The 20455-nt window shown below is 45.7% G+C and overlaps 1 protein-coding gene across 13 annotated transcripts in view; it reads left to right on the top strand.

Annotated features, from left to right (window-relative positions):
• Nucleotides 1–20455, top strand: part of MAP4K4 (mitogen-activated protein kinase kinase kinase kinase 4) — a 171410-nt gene that overhangs the window by 89694 nt on the left and 61261 nt on the right. For all 13 annotated transcript variants that reach the window (XM_041119526.1, XM_029998681.2, XM_029998687.2 and 10 more), the window contains exons 4-5: nucleotides 18991–19116; nucleotides 19919–20029. In XM_041119526.1, the coding sequence (XP_040975460.1) occupies nucleotides 18991–19116; nucleotides 19919–20029 (237 nt within the window). The remainder of the gene's footprint in view (nucleotides 1–18990; nucleotides 19117–19918; nucleotides 20030–20455) is intronic.

The raw sequence follows: 20455 nt of genomic DNA, 5'->3' as shown, positions 1-20455 counted from the left end.
CAGCTATAGGAATGTGTGCACGGTAGCACATGCAAACTACTTCTAAGCATTTTAAAATCTCCCTCTGGTTCTTTCTTTAGTTTACAGGTCCACAAATAATATTGTACATTTGAGATTATCCTGCGCGATCTCTCTCCACCTCTTTCTCTTTCTTAAGATGTGCGTATGTCTATATAAATATAAAATAACAATGTTATTCGCCAACATTTAATGAGACAAAAATGTTTGCTCTAAGTCCCTCGACAGTGCTCCTTTTGCAACACGCAGCTTGAGTGATTGCATAGGGAGTTGTTGGCTAAAATACAGTCTTAAAGCCCAGCTCCTAAATCTAGAGATTATGGCCGCAAGTGCTAATGCTCAAGGACTTGGGAATTCATTGTACTCTAAGCTGACTTGTAACCACGACGAACACTCCCCTTGTGCCTAACAGGAAAGCGTTCTTGTCCCCCTGTGCCCAATCTCTTAAATCTGCAATGGGAAGCACACGGCTGAGCTAAGTGTTAAAAGAGCCTTGAAGATGCTGTGCAAACTAGTGCAGTTGATCAGTGTAGGAGAAGATGCTGCCTGTCTCCTGAGCCTAGAAGCGTCTCAGGTCCTTTCCAACAAGGGGCCTGTGTACATTCCTCTAGATAGGTTTAATCCAAAAGGGATTAAAGCCCACTGAGTGTGCTTTGTGTAGCCTCTCTGGCAGAGAACATTTTCTACCGCTAAATAAAAGTGCAAAGGTGTTGTCATTAAATTGCAAAGATTGGTGCTTCGTAATAAGCACAGTTTAGTTTTGCTCTCCTGTCCTAGCTGCCTCTCTTAGTAAGACCCTGCTTCAAGCATGATTAGACAGATGGGAGTCTGGCCAAGGAGGCATCTTTTTGTTCTGATGATTCCCTGTTGATTTTTTTCATGTCAGGCTTTATTTCTCAAATGTTTTGATCTGAAAGGTGTGTCTGTGAGAAGTGAGCAAGTTAGCAGCAGAAGCAGCTACTGTTCCTGTGTGGAGGGCAAGCACATTGGTGTTGTGTTTTTGTGTCGTGTCCACCAGGTAAAATGGTAGTTTCTTTACCCAGCATATCACTGGTGCAAAAGGCGTGGTGAGAATTCAACAGCCTGCTCATTTTTGCACCTAGTTCTGCAGAATGGTGGGGGCCTTCACAAGTGTCCCTCTCTCTGCCTAGTGGAGGGGTCAGTTCCAGAAATGAACTTTCATTTTTTTGCGTGTTGGTTGGTGTATGAGGTGTTTCTGCAGTGTTTCACCAGAGCAGGGATATTTTCCACTGTAGCTCCTTCTCCCTGAACTGAATTTTAGTGTTTGATTCTAGAGCTGGTAAGAACTAAGTGGAAATCTTAGTGTAAATGCAGCAGCCCACAGACCTTCAGATAGCTGTTACCGGCCTGGCAAAACACCTTGGCTCTGCATCCAAGAGCAAGAAAGGAGAGTGTCCATGATTCCTGAAAATCATTTTCTTATGTGGAATATTTTACCAAATGGAAATGTAATTGGACAAAGAGACCACAGGCAGCAGGGAGAGCGAGCATCCCTGTGGCTGGCTGCTTGGCTCCCCTTGCACTAACCTGTCCTCCCGGCTAGGGCTGCGGGCGGCCAGGCAGCCGTGAGTCACTGCTGTGGAAACAGTGATGCAAAGGCAGCACCATTAAGAAGGGTTTTATTTGTCTCTTGCATATTTTACCTCGGCGGCCTTTTCTCTAGCATTTATTGGCGTTTCCTCTCTTTGAGCCTGGGAGACAAACCCGTTTTTATAAATGAGTTAGTTGTTTTTCACTCTGAATCTTTCTTTTTGCTTCTCTGGCTATGCCGCTTTGCAACAATTTGTTTAAATGTAAAGCCTTGAGTCAATTATAAAATGATAGAGTTGCACTGATTTATAGATCAGAGGGGGCTGCTTCGTCTAACAAGTCTCCACTCAAATTTGAGTCCCTGAGGGTGATGTCGGTTCCTGTCTCGGAATTGCTGCTGCTCCTCAATTCTGGTTAAAAGAGTTTGGGAAATGTACCTAGCCTAGTCTTGAATTGCAACACCAATTGTTAGAGTTTGCACTGTTCTTGTAAAAATGGATGGATCAGCACGTAAATGCAAACTTGTTCTCTTTCCCATGCCTACAAATGTAAACAAAAAAGTAAACACGCATGTAAATTCAGGAAAGGAGTTCTCCCACTGGCAGGAAAGAAAGGAGGTGGCATCCTGTTGTGATAGCAGTGCTTCTTCATGATATAGGTGTCTACAGGTTTTCCCTATTTTCTATTTACTTCTCCCATGAGATGTGGTTTTACAGTACAGCAAAGCTGATTTGATGTCTGGCTGCTACTGCAGGGGCAGCCCTGCCTCTCTTCCTCCCCTTTCCCAACGGCACTTGTACCAGCATCTGTCTGGTCCCATCCTTCAGAGCGCTCTGCTGGCACAGAAGTATTTTCTTCTTTTTTTTTTTTTTTTATTAAATTCAGATTAGCTTTCTACTGTTTTCGCCCCAGCAAAAGCTGGCAGGGGGGTGGGGGAGAGGGGCCAGGCAGGGCAAGGAGTGGGAGAGGCGGTGGCCAGGAGCTGGCCCGCATCATCATCATCATCATCATCATCATCATCATCATCATCATCATCATCATCATCATCATCATCATCATCTCGTCAGGGTTAGAGCCGTGAGGCTGCCTGGGGAACCGCACCCCTGCAGCCATCCCTTTGCAGCGTGAACCCTGGAGGAAGGCCAGCTGCGATGCTTTTCCGACAGCCTGGCCACATCTTCCTCGGCCACCTGTGACGGCCACTGCGGGACTGTTTGTAGTGCCCCACACCTGCAGATTTAGGAATAAAGAACGGAGTGTAAAGGTCTTCTGCAGGGATTCCCCCACCCTCTGATTCTTTCCACTGTGCAGCAGGCTATTTTTAGTCTGCTTGCTTGCCTCAGAAATTACTTCACTTTCTGCTTTGGACCATTTCCATAACATTTGTTGTGATTCTGAATTCCAGTGTTCAGGATAATGTCAGAGCAAAGAATCGCTGGGTGGCGAGCTCGGTTCCAACGGTGGAGGCAAAAAACCTGTGCTGAGGATGTGTGATGCCAGCTGCCTCTCATCTGGTGACCCGCGGGATACTGGCTTAGGTGAACCACATCTTGGACCGTGCCCCGTATTTGCAGGCAGAGAACCTTGCTAATCCTGAGTTTAATGGTGCTTTGGTTAGTGAATGACAAAAGAAAACAACCCTTTAGTGGGCTAATCCAGGTAGCCAAAGTAGATCTGCCTCTGAAAGACATCTGTTTGCTTTAAGTGAAGTCCGGAATCAAAAGCCCAGCCTGCCCTTGCTCTGTATGCTTGTGTGGTACCATTGCTAATTCACTGGATATCACTCTTTCTTCCTCCAAATATTACTTAGGTATGATTTAAGTCAGCAGTTTCTTTGGCAATGAAGTGGTCTTAAGATACATAAGGTGTTAGAGCAGACTTTACTGTGGGAAACAATGCTCATTTTAACATTGTTGCATATGATGCATGTAATGATTTACCATTTTGAGACATAAATAATATATAGCTAGTTCTGTAATATGTGAATTTCATACAGCTGGTCGATAAAGCAGAAGAATGCAAATCAGTGGGCTTGGGCAGAGTGTTGTAGTTTCATAGGAAAGACCTTCCGACACAGTAGCATCCCTGAGGCAGTGCTGGATACGGAGGGGTCGAAGACTGACTGGCAGTTAAAAAGAGATTTTCTTAGAAAAAAATGAAGATGTTTCTTCTACTGGTCTTCTCTGCAGCTCCACAATGCATGGAATGAATACAGTTGTGGAAACTCAAGTATTCAGGAGCTGTATATTCGGTGGACAGCAGAGATTGTGCCTGTTGCTAAGGCACAATATAGATCAAAAAGTTGGATTTCAGTGTTTGAGATTGGAAAAAAAAAACCAAAAAAACAACCTGATATTTAGTATCAAGCCTACATTCTTGTGAATTTTCCACATTTTTTTTCCTGAGTCTTGATTAAGATCCGCTCATGATAGATTGATGCCTGTTTTGGATTACGGGTGTAATCCATGACTGGTCACAAAATACCCATATTCATCAGCCTTTGGAGGACAAATAGCTACTCAGAGTGTGGATAAACAGTCGCCAAAGCTCTGCTTAGCATGGCTCCACGAGCTGTTACGTGCTCCTTGAGATACGGCCATCTAGACCTGGCACAGCTGATGAGCAGTGATCTCTTGTGCAAGGGTTTGTCTCAATTTTTCCTCCTGGTTGCACTCAAAGCAGGTACTTCTGTGAGTGCTGTGCTTTTGGCCATCACTAGAGGGCTTCAGAGCGAGAAACCTTCTTGCCTTCCACATGATGTCAAAAGCCAGAAGTTTCTTCTGAAACCTGATACACAGCAACATAACAGAGACCTTTGAGTTATGCTATTAGGAGCTTACTGGTGTTTAGCATTTTTTTGCATCTTCCATTCAGAGAACTTGTTTCATCCTTATTTTTTTTTCCTTTTTAACCTTCTTTTTTAATCTTCTTTACAAGATGAATGGTAAAATAAGGCCTTACCCCGCCCTCCAGGTGTGAGGTGAGTAGGGCTGGTGGGCAGCTAACCGCAGATAAAGGGTTTTGCGGTGTCCTGCACTTCCCCGAAGGGAAGAAGCCGGGCCGTGCAGGTTGTCGGTGTGCACGGGCACGTGTCCGCTCTCCAGGCCAGCACTGCAGTGTCGGTGTTGGGGAGAGGTGGCCAAAACTGGGTTGTAACTGTTGCATGGCTGTACGTGCTATGGCTCCTGGGGAAAAGTGTCTACTCACGAACCGAAGGCGTGAGGGAATAAGGGCTGTATTGTATGAAAGACAACCTTAGCTGGATGTCTCGCTTTGAAGAGGTTTGCCAATGAGTTGGAGAGCTGCCCTCAGCCAAGCCCGCTTTCAGTGAGGAAGTTTTATAGGTCATGAAAAGCAGCAATGTCCTTTTTTCCACCGTGCCTTGCCTTTATATGAAGCAGCGCACATGCACTGCCGTCATCCCTTGTGCTTTGGATCAGCGGCTCGGCGTTAGCCCAGGGAGAATTGTGAGTGCCTCCGATTTCTCTCCGTGGTGTGGGAACGCTGGAACACATAATGGCTGCAATTCAAAGACAAATGCTAGCTCTTTGCTACTGATCACTTTGGCAGAAACCCCCAGATGCTCAAAGACTACAAATGGAGCTGGTTTGGGGAGAGTATTTTTAAAAGAAAAAAGCACCCACAACCTTAGAACCTCCTTTTTTTATTATTACTATGTTTTGTTATCTTTATAATAGCCTCCGTGTTCTTCCTTTTCCTATTCTGCACCCCCCACCCCTTGCTTTTTAATTCATGCCAGCCAGAGCGCAACTACAGGCTTTTCCTAGCGGAGCATCATTTGTTAGTAAACTGGCAAAGACAAGCTTAACCAATTTAACCAGCAATTTCTGTGAGGCTTTCCTTTTTGACTGGGCTTTGGGATTTCTCCATGCGCCTGTTGGAGGGACAAGGCTTCAGGAAACCGCAGGAGAGGAGCCTCCAGCCATGACGGGCTTTGTTCAGATGCCTGTAGTCTGGCAGAAGCTGACCTCCACAACACATGGTCTTTCACTTAGCTGCCTCTCTCCAGCTATTGGAGAGGTCCGATTTGCTGTGTGTGGGATTTCTGCTGCTTCCATGCTGCTTCGTAGTGTTTCCAAACCGACCAGCGGATCCTTGCCTTGGTGGTGGAGCTGGAGCTGGCAGGGTTGCTGCAGCCTGTCCCTTTGTGCATGGCTTCATTGTCACACAGCTCCGCTCTGAGCAAATCCGGTGCCTTAAAGCATATCCTCCTGAATTTTGAAGCTCTCCAAACAATCCAGGTTTCCTCCTTTGGATGTAAACACCCCCCCTCTACCCCCCACATTTTGGCTAGGCTAATTGCTCTTTCTTTGGTTTCTAATCAGTGTGATTAAGGGAAAATTTTTTCAGACTGTCACTTTGTCATGTTATGGGACTAGCATAGTAAAAAGTTGTAGTATCTGTTGGGGTGAATACCCCGAGCACAGAATTGCAGGCTTTTTCTTGCTCGTGAATCATCTTCCCCTGAGACCCCGTAGTGATAGCATTACTTTTGTCTTAAGAGAAAAAGTCCCTGACAAGAAGACCATTTATTTTTCTGGACGAGAGATGCCATCTGTTTTGTTTTTTTTTTTTTTTTTTAAAACACGTACTATTTTAACTTATCCTTAAGAAAGGTGCCGCTCTGGGTGTCAGGCGCTGGCTGGTGGGTGTAGCTAGGTGGGCTGGGGCTACATGTGGCGCAGGAGACATGGTGGCTACTGGAGGCTGAGGAAACCAAAATGATACTCTCTCTGAGGGTGAGCAGATCATTCCCATATAGGAGGATTTCAGTAAAACACGTTACGCCGGTGTTTATTTTACAGCCAAGTTGCCGAGCGTCGCTTTTTAACAGTGGCTTGCGGTGCGGGAGAGGGCTTTGCCTGGCTGAGAGAAGAGACCCCAAAGCAGCTCCCAGCAGGCTCACAACACACACCCCTTCCTCCTTCTGCCGCCTTTCGCTTTGAACACGTGCGATACCCGGCCGGTGGAATAAACAAAGAAGCCACAAAACCCAAAGGAGCGGCGTTGCCCTTCGCCGCCCCGGGGAGGGCTGCAGCCTGGATGGGGAGGCGGGTGTGCTTCTACCTCTCCCCTGCCTGGTGCAGGGTTTTTTCTTTCTGGGTGAGGTAGCCTGGCCTCTCAGGTTTCTCTTACAGACTTTGTGGTTGATTTAGGCCTGTCAAGGGAGAGTTTTGGACCGAGTAAACCTTGTTTTCTCCTTATCAGCACCCGGGTGTCGGTGCCTGGCTCCCTTGTTCCTGATCGGACTGCTTTCTGCCTGCTGTGCGTACACATCCACAGTTTTAAGCAGCTGTCTGACGATTTATTATTTCTGTTCCTCTAGGCCCGCGGGTCCCTTCTGCTAGTCGTGGTGGAGTTGTGACGGGCAAGGCAGGGCCGGCAGGTCGGGGGCTGGCGGGAGCCCCTGCTTCTCAGCACGGGGACAGCGGGGCGAAGAGCAGCTGAGCCGCACCGGGAGCCGGTGTCGGGCTTGGGAAGTGGATTCCTGTCCCCAAACTCCTGCCGGTGCTTCCAGGGTTACAGTTGACGAGTGAGAGACTGGTGCTGGGATCTGAGCTGTTTGTTCTTAAACTGGAGAGCGAGATGCCATAGCGGCTCTGATTTTTGAGGTGAAATACCATTTAATAAATGCAAGCTAGTTCACAGCCCTACAGCAAAAACAAACATGTACTGTAGTATTAGGACCATTTATATTTTCTCCAGTCCTATTTTCTTGGCTGTTAATCATGGTCTCTTTGTCACCTTCCCAGCTAAGGGTAAATGCAGCTAGGGTGTAGTATTTTCTGCAAGTATTTGTTGCTGTTATTTATCCTGATGGAGGCAGAAGGGCTTTTCTTCTTGGGCAGGTAAATAATTAGCTGGCTATCGGCAGCTTCCTTGCTCGGAGAGGGGGGGGAAGGGAGAGAGGAGATCTTGATGCCCCGTCTGATAGATGGACACGAGCATCTTGTGGCTCTGTTCATTGTTAATTCACTCCTGCAGCACTGCTCAGCTGTGAGGTTTCCAGGCGTGCTTGGCAGCGCCGACAACAAAAACATCTGGTCCAAGAATATAGTTCCCTTCTGCTGGCAGCTGCATGAAAATGATTTTGTACATAGTGGCGCAACGCCAAATGCACTTACTTGTACACTAAAGTGCACAGCCTTTACAGAGCTTTGGCAGTGCAGGGCGATTTTAAATGCTGTGCATAAGTCAGCATTAATCTACCAAAGAAAATGAAAACCTCAGCAACCGATTTTATAAAGAACTCACTTATCACGCGTGCCCAGACGTGGCCGTACCTTTGTACCTGTTTAACAGCTGTTCCTGTCTGAATACAAAGGAAAAGCCTTGTGGTTGCAGCCCTGGTTGTCATCTGTCCTCTGGAAGGGTTTGGCACAAACACGAAGGGAAATTTGCCCCTCGCAGACATCCCTGAATTCCTCTGGTCAGCAGACGCATTTGTCTGTTACTGATATAGGTTGTCTGTCTCCCCTCTTGTTTTAGGAAGGACCTAGTGTGTGCTGAAGAAAATGTTAGCTGTGAATCAAGTAGTTTGTGTGTCTGCTGGTAAATTGTAATTTGAGTGATTGGACCTGATAATTACAGAGTCATCATCATCATCTTGTCAGTCAGTTGTAAATCATTTTGTAATGGATTTCCTTTTTAAAAAAGAGTTGTATTTCTGAGTGCAAGTGTATTTTAGAGCTAAAACGTAATACCCGTATTCCTTCCTGCTTTGAAAACCCTTAGGGTTGTAAGCATGGGTATTGTTCTTAAGCGAAGAAGCAAATTGAAGGAGCTCGTTGCTCCAGCAAAGCTGCTCTCAGCCCATATATTTCTAGTTCTTTCTTTTCTGTTTATTCCCACAGAGCAGCTGAGCTTGGCGGTGCTTTTTCACCCCCAAAGCTGCCGTTGGGTTGTAGGCTTCAGGAATGCTGCTGAAGAGCCTGAGGAGCAGAAGCCCCGGGTCTGGTCTGGCATCAGTCATGGGTCTGGGTTTGCCCTTTGCAGGAGGAGCCCGTTCCTGCCCAGGAAGAAGCAGGTGGTTTGAGGCCTTGGACAGGGTATTTCTACGGGTGTGTGTAGGGCTGACTGTCTCACAGCTACCAGCCTGATGTTAATCCTCCGCTCTGCCGCTGCTGGGAGGAGCAGTTCTCACCAAACCAGAGAGAGAAGGAAAAAAAAGGTGGAGATGGTGGCAATGGCAGGAGGAGCAAGCTTCTCCTGCTGGCTTTCGAAGCAGTCTTTGCTTGCGATGTCCGTGAAAGAAACTGAAGGTATTTTCTGGGGTAGTTTTAAAATTGAAAATAAAATTTGACAAGGCTGTAGGGCTTGGTCAGGTCTCCTCCCTTCTCACCCCAGCCACCCACGGTCTGCGCGGACAGTATATATTCAGCCCGTTTCTCAAACACACAACGGTGGGCTGGTGTCACTGCTTTCTTTGCGATCCCTTCTGCCCCTCGTCTGGTGAGAGGAACGGGCCTTTGAACCTTTTGGGTCCTCCCTGTTCGCGCCTGGCGTTTTGCATTTGCAGTGCTTTCTTTGCGTAAGGCAGGGGAGAAGGTTGCGAACCACCGACAGAGGTTGAGCAGTGACTAATATTGGACCAGAGAAGCTAAAGCGTTTAGCCTTTAGGCAAAGATTACCTGAAATTAAAACTTGTAAGGACTTGTGCATTCGCACTGTGTCATTCAGTCATGTTTGTAAGACACATGTACAGATCGGACGATTCCTTTTATTCTTGAGTAATTTACATATTTTGGCTGCTTCACAAAAGAAACCTTGTGTTGAATAAGTCAGATCATGATCTCACACTAGTCCTTGCTTACAAGGAGTTTTTTGGAGGCTGTAGCATAGCCCAAAATTTGAAGTTTTCCTTTTGTGGGTGTAAAACAGCGTAGGTTACCGACAGCACGTACAATGGGCGTTAAACATGGGTATTAACTCCTAAGCCAACGTATTACCTTCGATGTTGGGGGATGTGATGGCTGTCTGTTAGGTGTCATTTCATCTGGCAGATCACCTCTGTCTGAGGTACAGCACTTTAGAAAAGAAGCATTGAATCTATTTGTTCATAGTAACGGGATAAGTGAAGTATGTAACTTTAGAGAAACGTATTGGTGGGCTGCAAAGAAAATGCGGTAATTTTGTTTTCAGGGCTTTTCTTAGTACTCATTTTCAGACAAAATGCAGGGCTTTGTAAGTGTTGCAGATGGAGTTTTAAATATTTGGAAGGAAAAATTGCAGCACTCGCAACATTTTAATGAGGAAGGTTTGCTTAATTAAAGCCTAGAAGACTTGGGGAATGTGGACAGCTGAGGAATTAGCAATGTGTTACAAAGTTCTCCTTCCACCTACCAGTTGATTAAGGTTCAGAAGCTGAAGTCGATAATAAAACTTGTAGTCTTCCAGCAGCTCTTTGCTGGCCTTAACTGTTGTTGCTACCAATGACCAAAGCCGGGGTTCATTCTGTCTAATTTTAGGCAGGTAGTGGTTGTGCTGAAGCCTGGAATGTAGCTGCCCTAGGCGCCCACAATTTAGCACGGGGGGAAAGGTGCCCATAAAGGAACAGGTCTGTCCACCTGAGGTGGGACTCGTCCCATGGAGGGGTGAAGGTCACCGGTGGGACTGTGTCTCCTGGAAGTGCGAGGTACTTGCTTCGTGGCTGCCAGCTGGTGACTGCTGGCAATTGTGGTGGTGCTTGTTCGTGCTCCCCCATATTTTTAAATTTTTTTAATTTTATTTTTTAATATATGATTGAATTTGGAGTACCATTGCCAGTCTGCTCCGCCAGCTTCACAAATCTGTGTGTTTGCTTTTGGCCTAAATAATACTGTGTACTGAGCAGCGCCAAGCCCTCTGTCACTGTCGGGCGAAGAAATGGTGGCTGTGATAGAGCTTCTGAATTTCTCTTGTCAGCTACTTCTCCAGTCCTACCTCTTTTTAATAAAGGATCCTATGTGAAACAGCCCCGAGGAAGTGCCAAAGTGGGATTACTTTTCCTTCCTCTCCTTTGTTCTGTTGTTGTTCAGGTGTGTGTGGTTACAGCTTTTGGGTTCATGATCGCGAACTGTTGGGGTATTTTGTTTGTTTTTTAGCATTTGGGTTTCATTCAATGTACAAAATGAAAGAGGGGTTGTAAATAAATCCCTCTTCCCTGTTCATCTACAGGACTTGTTGGTCAGTGTGGGTGTGAGGCTGTATGCTGAACAAATCTGTCCTGTAAGGGAATCAGTGTCTTCATGTAATTATAGGTTTTCATGATGTATGTGCTGGAATAACATTCGTGTTACGCCAGAACTGCCATTTTTAATGTATTTTACCTTCCCAGCTTAAATTTCTGCTCATATAGCTTCTGTGTGGCATTTGGTACATAGGAAATCCACTTTCAGTCATTTCAGCCTTTTGTTTTCTCTCCTCTCTCACATGTTTGCCTTCTGCCCAACCTCCCTCAAAGTTAAAGCTTAGTTTCAAACTAGAACTTCAGTTTCTTGTTGAATCTCTCCAGCTGCATCAAACCTGCAGGACTCAGGAGCTTTTTCCGTCTCCCAGGTCCAAACTGTGGCCCAGCAGTGTCTGGATTGCACATGCAGGGAGGGACCCATGTGTTGATCCCCTTTGGGAAGGAGGTCTGCCCTCCGGGTGGGAATGGTGGAGCTTCACACTGCCGGGGGAGAGCAGCGGCCAAGCGGTGGGCAAACACCTCCCCCCCCAGAGATGCTGCGTTGCTTGGCATCAAATGCACACTGAGATTGGAAGTAGAAAAGCTGTGCAACTTTTTGGCTTTGTGCATAAGCTTGTTTTCTCTCCAGCATCTACGTCTCCTCTTACTGTCTGAGCCCGGAGCTTTGCATAAAGGAAATTGCTTTAATTTCTTTCCTTTGCACACAGACTTATTTCTCATATCTGCTAGCAAGGGCTTGTTCTGATCACAAAAAACTGAGACTGAATGTAGAATCGTATAGCAACAGGCGTTTTTAGTGTGAATAATTAATAGTAATGGAAGTAGGGTACTAAACCTTCCCTCTTTTATGAGAGCTCTGAAGATGTCAGCACAAGGCTAGCTTGTTGCATAACTTGTAAATAATTTAGGCTTGATGAGGATGGACAGTTGAATTGTATAGCTGGGATAAACATGCAGTCTGAGCAGAAAACTCTTTTAAGTAATCATGACCAGGATCAAGGGACTAGCCTTGGCAATGGTTGAAGAGATTTGCCCTTAGGAGGTTTCTCTCTTGGTTGTCTTCGGAAAAGCCCATGTCATCCTGGGGTTTTACTGGGGGAGGTCAGCAGCGGTGCAGCCTCTGTGCCTTCAGCGCAGCTCATTCAGTGACCAGCAAAGGCATCGGGGGCACATCAGGCAAGAAAGAAAATATTGTTGTCAGGGTGATTGGCAGAGGAGGTGGTTTGAGGGGAGACAACAGACAAGTATTGTCTTCACGTGGTTTTTGGCTCCTTCCTGCCTGCACGTGATTCCGTCTCCTGAGCCTGCACAATGCTTCTACACAGGCTCCTTCGGGCAGTGCTGGGACCCTGCTTAAGAGCTAGCCCTCCCTCGTGCTTTTTTGTCCAGTTAATTTAATTGTTGCTTTATGGCTGCAGCCTCAGCGATGGCACTGTTGCGAACAATTTGGCTCATTTTCTCTCTTGTTTCAGATGGTGCCTTTAGCATGCAGTAGAGAGGGTGTTGTGCCAAGGGGAGACAAAGCAGCCTCTGTTTTGCATGCGTTGGGAAGTGTGTTTCTAACCTGCTTGATGAAATCTTGCCACTGAAGGTAACCGAACGTGGTCATAAGGACAGCACTGTTCTGCCAGCCAGTTCTGACAAAACTAAGATTTTTTTGACCCTTGAAAAAGCATCACAGCCGTCTTCTGCAATCGCTCTGCCTGAGCAGCGTTGCCGGTTTGCTGCTTCTGGCAGCGTGGCTCTGTGCCGATGGCGGAAGCTGCTCGGAGGCTGCCGAGCAGCTCGCAGTGACAAGATGGGCTCCAGAAAGCTCGCAAATGGTAAAGCCCGTGAAGGGCTTTCTCTGCATGGGCTGCGTATATGGGCAAGGGGCAAAGTCGGAGAAGCACCCTCACAGCGATGGTGGGGCGATGCTCAGCACCCACACCACTGCTTGCTGGATGTCTAGTGCTCCTTCAGTGTCACTGAGGGCTTGGCACGACGGACGCATTTTCTTAAGGGCAAACAGTCTGGAAGCCTTTGAACAAGTGCGTGTTTGGCAAGGACTTGAAGGATGGTGCAGAGAAATGAACGTGCTGATGCCAAGGTGGGAAGAGTCTGTGGGTAAGGGGTCCGTGAAAGAGACACCTTGCACGTGAAGTGGGACAGGCACCGTCAATGCTGGGGGTGAGACGGTAACAGAGGAGAGAGACAGAAGGGAAATAAACTTGCATGAGGTCTTTAGCTTGAGGGTAACAAAGCTCAAAGGCTCTGTAAAAGACTGAAGAAAGATGGGATGTAATAAGAAAGTTGGAGACTCTTGTATGGTAAGATTTAGGAGGGACTGTATATGGACTTGTTAAATGTTTAGTGCACGTCTTGATTAAAGTCTTTTCTTTTAAACAGTTTAAGCTTTCCCTCCTAAGAAGCCTGTGTTTGGTTTTTTCTTTTAAGAGCTATTTTATGTCATATTCCCAAGTCCAACACCCATAGTGGTGTTGGAGAGGATCGCGTTTCTCCACATTGCGCTCCCCACACTGCAAGCTGCTCTGCTTTACACAAACTTCCTACCTTGTCAGGCACTGGCAGGGACTTGCCCGGCACTTGGAGTCTCATTGCTCTTGTGGTTAGGTTCCTCCCAAAATTACAATCTCCGTCCCGGTTCAGAGGCAGCGCCACAGCTCCTCTTCAAATACCGTTCTGTGTGCAATACTGACCCAACTCTTCTCGCCAAAACATCTCCCTCGTGTGTGAGAACTTTATTAACGAGTGTATATATTATGGATTCCAGCACCAGAAAAGGTCACCTATTGTGCTAGGCACTATTCAGACTTTCCCTGTCCTGGACAGATTCTGCTCTGAATGGATGCTGGCCAGGTCTGGGGTGCAGGGAGGAGGGGGGATGTGACACACAAGCAGAATGGTGGTTTGCAAAAGTTGGTGTCATGATTTATCCAGGAAGATTTTTGTTTGCATTTGGTGCCTTTTATGACTTTTTTTTTTTGGGTGTGGGTGTGGGTGGAGAGCAGAAATGAAAATTGAGAGGAAGCAGAAAGGAAAATAAACTGGGTTTCTTGTGGGCTTCTCCTGTTTTTCTTCAACTTGCGTGTCGGGGGGAGATGGCGAAAGAAAGGCCAAGTTGTCATCGTTTTGGTGCCTCTGAAGGCAAACTAGTTTCCTCTCCACCACCCTGAGTGTCTGTGGGTTAGCAGTCCCTTTCCCCTCCCAGTGCCGGGCTGAGGCTGCTGCCTGCCCCTCCACACAGATCCCAACTCTCCCGTGATTTAAAGATTTCCAAATCCCACAAGCCACCGCTGGAGCTCGTGATCCTCAGCAGCTCAGCTCCCTCTGAAACCCCAGGCAGAGCATTGCCAGCTTCCATTCTCCAGGCAGTGCAGCTCCCTGGGCATAGGCAGGCAGGGCTTTGTGAGCAGCATTGGGAAAGCAAAGGAAAGGGGACTTGGAGGCTTCCCTTTCCCCATCCCCCTTTGCCTGCGTGTTCGGCTTTCCGCTGTTGGGGAGTGGTGTTAATTCTTAAAACGCTTGGTTGTAGCTTAAAATGACTGGATGCCATTTGTGCAGGGAGAGCTGAGATTTGTCACTGTCTTATTTCTTAAATCAAAAAGGAAAGTTACTGAAGGGACCGATTTGTATTCCTCTGCAAACTGATTTAGGGCAGCATATAAATCAGCTGGCGGGATAGGTAAACTTGCTCTTACCTTCATCACAGAACATTGTCTTGCTTTATCCTTGCTTGGCTGTGTTTTGTCATTCACATTTCCCCTCATCGTACTACTAGGATAAATAAAATCTTCTGAAATTGTCCTGAGTTGCTTCTCCGCGAGCTGTGCCATCCCTTGAGAGGGCAGGATCAACAGCTAGCAAAGAGCAGTGGTCAGGCAGCATTTTTGCCCAGGGGAGTGTGGGTGGAAAGTCACCACTTACATGCCTGGGGATACTTGCTTGCTGTACCTTTAGCTGTTTTTGTTTGGGGTTTTTTGGGGTGTTTTTTGTTTTTTTTTTTTTTTTTTTTAATTCAGCTCCTGAAATAATTTCCTTGTGCTATAGAGCTTGGGAAACAGTGTTATTCCCCCCTTAGTCCCCTGGATGTGTTTCTCAGAGACAGATTCTAGCAGGGGTCTTGTACCAGTTGCAGTGCTGGGGCAGGTCGGGACTGCTTTGCTTGGTCTCCTGAGGCACCTAGACAATGATGTTTAGAGAAGTACATAAAAACAGGGCAGGCATGAAGTGATTTTTCTTTTCCTCTGGTTATGTCCTCCCTGCTTCTGGCACTTCCAGAGCTGTAGTTCCCTTCTTCTCCTACCACGATGTCCAGCAAAGCGCTTCTGAATTCCTCACCTTCTAAGAATTTGTATAAATAAGCCGGATTTTCTTGCAATAATGATGCAGGGGGGGTTACCTTTGGAAAACGTGCTGAAATGGCATAATTGAGCTGTCCAGATTTATATTCCTTACATGGATCTGCTCTAGTAGCTTTTATTTGACTGGGAGTTACTCTAGCGGCAACCATGGTCAGACACTTAAATCATTCAGATACTTAAATCATCACAGTTTTGTAAATGGTGATGTAATGAAAATAACATGTCATTGATTTGCCGTCTGTGTACAAAAAATATAATCTGATACTTGGCGTGCAATGATGAATGGAAGAGCAAGCGGCATTGAGGTTTTGTGCTACAGCTGTAAGCAAGCTGATGGGGTGCTGCTAGGTGGCATGCTGGGGGTAACATGCCTGGTTTTATTTTTAATGTGTTAATTCAAATGGTTAGAAATGATCTTAGTGTACATAGGTGGATTTCTGTGCAGGCGTCGTATACAGTTTTTAATCTTACAGGCAAAGTCATTTTGATAAAACGGCATTGTGGCTAGAAATCCCTAGAGATGCTGACATGTCCATTTAATCTCTGAAGGGAATCGCATGGAAAGGGAGAGGAAAGCTGCTCCAAGCTTGGTTTAACCACGTGAGTCTTGCAAAAGTACAGCTTACTGCAAAAATTACTGATAATCAGACGTGCTGTCACAAACAGACAGCGAATGTGTAAGTATAAAACACTTACACCAGCCCCGTCACAGGCCAGACAAAGAAGGTTTCAATGGGAGTTTGTATCCACAGATAATGGCTTAAAGTGGTAATTGATGCCAGCTGCATAAAATCACTAGGAAGGGCTCACCAGCTGCCTCTCTCATCCAAGAAAAAAGGATGTACTTTTGTGTTCCTTCATGAGAATGACAGTCTCTCGCCTCAATTGGTTTTAATTTTCCCCTTTTGTGATCCTGGTGCCTCTGCAAACAGAGGGGCTGTTAGTGGCGGTGGTGCAGCGCGTGTGGTGTGGGACGAGGTGAGAGACCTTCCATCCCTGGGGCCGGCTTGCACGACCGAATGCCGAAACGAAACGGCTGCCAAAACACCTCCCTCTGCACAGGAGGATCCCTGTGGCACACGTGTCAATAAGGAGACCTGTGCGGAAACGGTCTTATCCGGTGAGATTTTTGGGTGGGATTCATCTCACCCTGATGTGAGACATCTGCAAGATTGGTGTCTGGATCTTGGCTAATGACCTCATCCTCGTTTTGTAGTTAGTGGGGAGAAGTAAACACCGGTAGGGCGCACATTGTTTGGCCTCTTTCAACTGTCCACGTTGGGATGAAATCAATTGTAGCCTGGAAAAAAAAGTTCCTGATCTGGAAAAGAACAATTTTGGTCTGGCCACCTTTTTTTTTTTTTTTTTTTATTTTTTTTATTTTTTTTCCTTAATCTTACACCAATTGCTGTACCACAGCGGTACTGCAGCCTTCCACATGCTGATTAATTCTCATGATAGTTCCTGTCGCCACAAAGTCTTCAGGACTCGGTGCCAGGGAGTTATTGATCCGCAGATCCGCACTAAGTAAGTGGAGTGCTCCAAAGCCTGGCAAGAATTACTGAATCCATTTATTTTTGTAGGCTGGAATTTGGACTGGATTGAACTGTAGGTGAGACGCTATTTGTGTTGTGGACAAATGCTCAGTGGCAGCTGAAATAGGAGTTTAGGACCATTATTAGCCTTAGTTAAGGGAGATGCTTGGGGTTGCTGCAGGCCTTTGAGCAGGTGCTTTGACACAGCCACAAGTTAAAACTGAAAGAGCAGTAACTGCCTGCAGTCTGCTGGGTCTGTGTGCGCCTTTTTTTGTTGTTGTTTGTTCTTTGGGTTTTTTTATTATTTTATTTTTCAGAATTAGATCCTGTCTAAGCATTGTCCTTTTGGCTGTTGTTACAGTAGATAAACATGAATAACCTTTAGGACATCCTGCCCATTGTATTGTAAAAGCTATTGTGTTCATGTGCTGAGGGTAGGAAATAATTTTTGTATAAAAAGTCAGTACAAAGTAGCAGATTAATCCAATTATACATATTAACCTATCAGCAATTAAGTCCCAAACCATGAAGTTTAACAAAGCTCCTATTACAGTTTTTTTGCCTAAATTCAAAGTTCAGTGTGGTGGTTTCTAGTATAAGCATGTATTCTTCTTTTTTTGCATATGGTCTAAATAAATAAAAAAAATCACACAACAGCAAGGACAACAGAAGCAGCTGAGGAAGCACTGAGTTAGCTTTTGGCTCAAAAAGCTGTTCTGATAACACTTACTCCCAGGGCTGCTGTTCACTGGGAACTTTGATTTACAAGATTATTTTACTATTTTGTTCAGTGTTCCAGGAATACACGGTATTTTACTTCAAAGATGCATCATGAGAAGATTTAAGAATAGTTTATCCCTGGTGCGTTTTGGGAATTCTCTCATAATAGTTTACGAGTAAGCACTGCATCCCACTATCAGTGTATTTGAAATAATTGTTTGCCTTGTAGCATAAGGTGGTTTCTTTTGCTAAAGCTATGCATACGAGTGTGTAAAAATAGTTACCGTGTACTTAGTATTAGGATCTGCGTATGTCATGAATAGGATATTTGATTGCTAGCATGGTACAAATTGCAAGGAAGTTTAAGGCTTAAAATTTTCTCATGTAATCAGTTTTGACATTACAGGATAATCAAAATACGTGCTACTGTTTCCATCAGCCAGCCACCCTAGGGAACAGAGGTTTCGGTTTCTTCCCGGAATCAATTTAAGGTAGACATTTTCCCCCTGGATATCTAAGGCTAGAAAATTGTGGAGCGAATAAAGATTGTGCCTAAAGGGGTAAACCAGCTGCCTTTTCATTTGTTGCCTGGCGAGGTGATAGATGAGGACTCCCACTGTCTAGGTGTGGTGAGAGCGAGCTGGGGATGCGATGGTGTCCGCTCCTTCTTCTTCTGTATCTGCTGGCTGCCTGCTCAGACATCACCTCAAAGCGTGCACGGATCCTTCCATGCAACGCGTCCTGCTGGCACGTCAAAAGCGGGTTGTGGGTGTTTTTAAGGAGCGGTTGCAATAGCGTTACCTATTTCGGCTCTTTGAAGGGATGACCTCCCTTCACCTGAGCTGCTCTCTGCTTGGCACCTCGCTGAGGCGGGGGGAGCCGGGGAAAATCCTTCCTCTGCCTTTGTGTCCCGGCATCCTGTTTACCACCCGGGCTCCCGGCCTTCTCTTCCCGATGCACTTGCTCTTCCTCCGTGGAGGCAGATGGAGGAGGAGGGAACCTGTGCACGAGGCGAACGCCTTGTCCGTGCAGCTAGGGGAATTCCTGATCTCCACCTCTGCTTTCCTGCGCCAGCCCCGTGCTGGCACTGAGACGGGACCCTGTGGTCCCCACTGGGGGGGACCCACCTCGGAGGGCCGGCTTTGGCAGCTGGCTGCGCTGAGCCGCTGTCTGGCATTTAAATAGGACTGGTTGCAATTTTCAATATTAAAGGAAAAAAAATGAGGAAATGATACTCCTCTATCATAAATTCATAGATTTTTCCAGTTTTCTAGTTCTCTGGGTTACGTAGAATAAAAGCCTGCTAGCTATGTATTTGCTTAAGGTATTACAAGCTTAGGGTTTTTACACAGATCTGTCCTGCTCCATCATTGGATGAAGTCCAGTGCATCCTTCGTTTGCTTTTTTGCACTACGGAAAACTTGGGAAAGTAAAGGTCTGTTTTAGACCATCTCAATAAACAGGATTTTGATGGCATGAACGTAGGATGTGTTTACTGAGCATGATGCTGGTATAACTTGAACTTTTAAAAAATCTACTTGCGTGAAAGAGAAGAGGAAATAAATAATGCACGTGGTGTATTAAATGTATGGTTTTGGGGTTTTTTCCAAAGGATGAAGAAGAAGAAATCAAACTGGAGATTAATATGCTAAAGAAATATTCTCATCATAGAAATATTGCAACTTACTATGGTGCTTTCATTAAGAAAAGTCCTCCAGGACATGACGACCAGCTGTGGGTAAGCAGATATTTCTCAAACAGGTTCATAAGTCTTTCCCTTTTGGATATAGTTTGAGGATGACAGAAATACCACATTATGGAAAGACAAACTAATGGAATTGGTGCTTGCCTGAACAGATAGGTAAGTGAATCACATAGGCTAATCATGCATCCCTAAGAGGATGGCTGAACCAAGATTTGCTATTAGCAATGGATTTGCTCTTTAAGTGACTTTTTTCCCCCATTTCCCTGGTGGATGGTAACATGTTTCATGGGAACAAAGCAGATGAGCTGAGCAGTAAGAACGTGTGACTTTAAAAAGAAAGCTGCACTTGAGAATTGTACCCATTACGTTTCTCATCCCACCTCATCTACACCCTCTAGAGGACTGAAGTTTGGGTTCGAAATGGCAGAGTACAGACATCAGTGCATGTTCTTCCATAAATAAACAGGAGTTAGAGAGTAAGATGTGTTGCAATGGTGTGATCAGTTTGATTCCTTCAGCATTGGATATGCTCTTACTCCTGTTGCTGCTAATGCATTTTGCATAGCTGAGCAAATCCAGATTCCCAGCATTCAATGACAGTGATTAAATCAGTCCTTGAAAATGTGGTAACTAATGTGATATATATTCCATATATGTCTGACACACGTTGGAGACATTTGGTTTGAATCCGTTTTCCAGGCAGAGATGTAAAATAAATGATATTCTCTGCTTCACGAGGGTTTCCCAAATCAATGCTACAACCCGATTATTTTGCTTCGCTAGACAGCTGGGAACTGCATTTAATGTTGGTTGTGTGCTGATACTTGTTTTGCAGCTTGTTATGGAGTTTTGTGGAGCAGGCTCTATCACAGACCTTGTGAAGAACACGAAAGGGAATACTCTGAAAGAAGACTGGATAGCATATATCTCCAGAGAGATTCTCCGGGTAAGGAAAATAGTCTGCTCCACTTGAAAACACAGAAACAGTCTTACAAGATGTAGCCTAGCTTGAGGTTCTGCAAGAAGCTGTTTCTGATGAATCCCCTTAGCCATGTCATCGCTTTGGAGAGTGCGTAGGAGCAGATAGATGTCTGCTCCACATCATTTAACTCTGTGTGAGTTGTACTGTATTGTAACAGCAGCCTTGCAGAAAATAGCGATTTTTAGTCATGAGAAGCCAGCGGAAGAACCATTGACCTTATCTATTGTAGAAGCTGTGAAACAGTGTCAATAAGACACTGGTTTTGAGAAGCCTGAGGTTCTAACAGTGTCATAACACAACAGGGTGCAGAATGGGCTTTTCCAAATGTGCTTGCAGCTGTCTTTTCTCTGCTCCTAATCAAATCTGTGAAGGAAGGGAGTTGTTGGCTCA

The sequence above is a fragment of the Aquila chrysaetos genome, chromosome 23 (assembly GCF_900496995.4).
Source record: "Aquila chrysaetos chrysaetos chromosome 23, bAquChr1.4, whole genome shotgun sequence".
NCBI classification, from domain to species: domain Eukaryota; kingdom Metazoa; phylum Chordata; class Aves; order Accipitriformes; family Accipitridae; genus Aquila; species Aquila chrysaetos.
The sequence above is the reverse complement of the archived record's forward strand: the minus strand, read 5'-3'. Positions and strand labels throughout refer to the sequence as shown.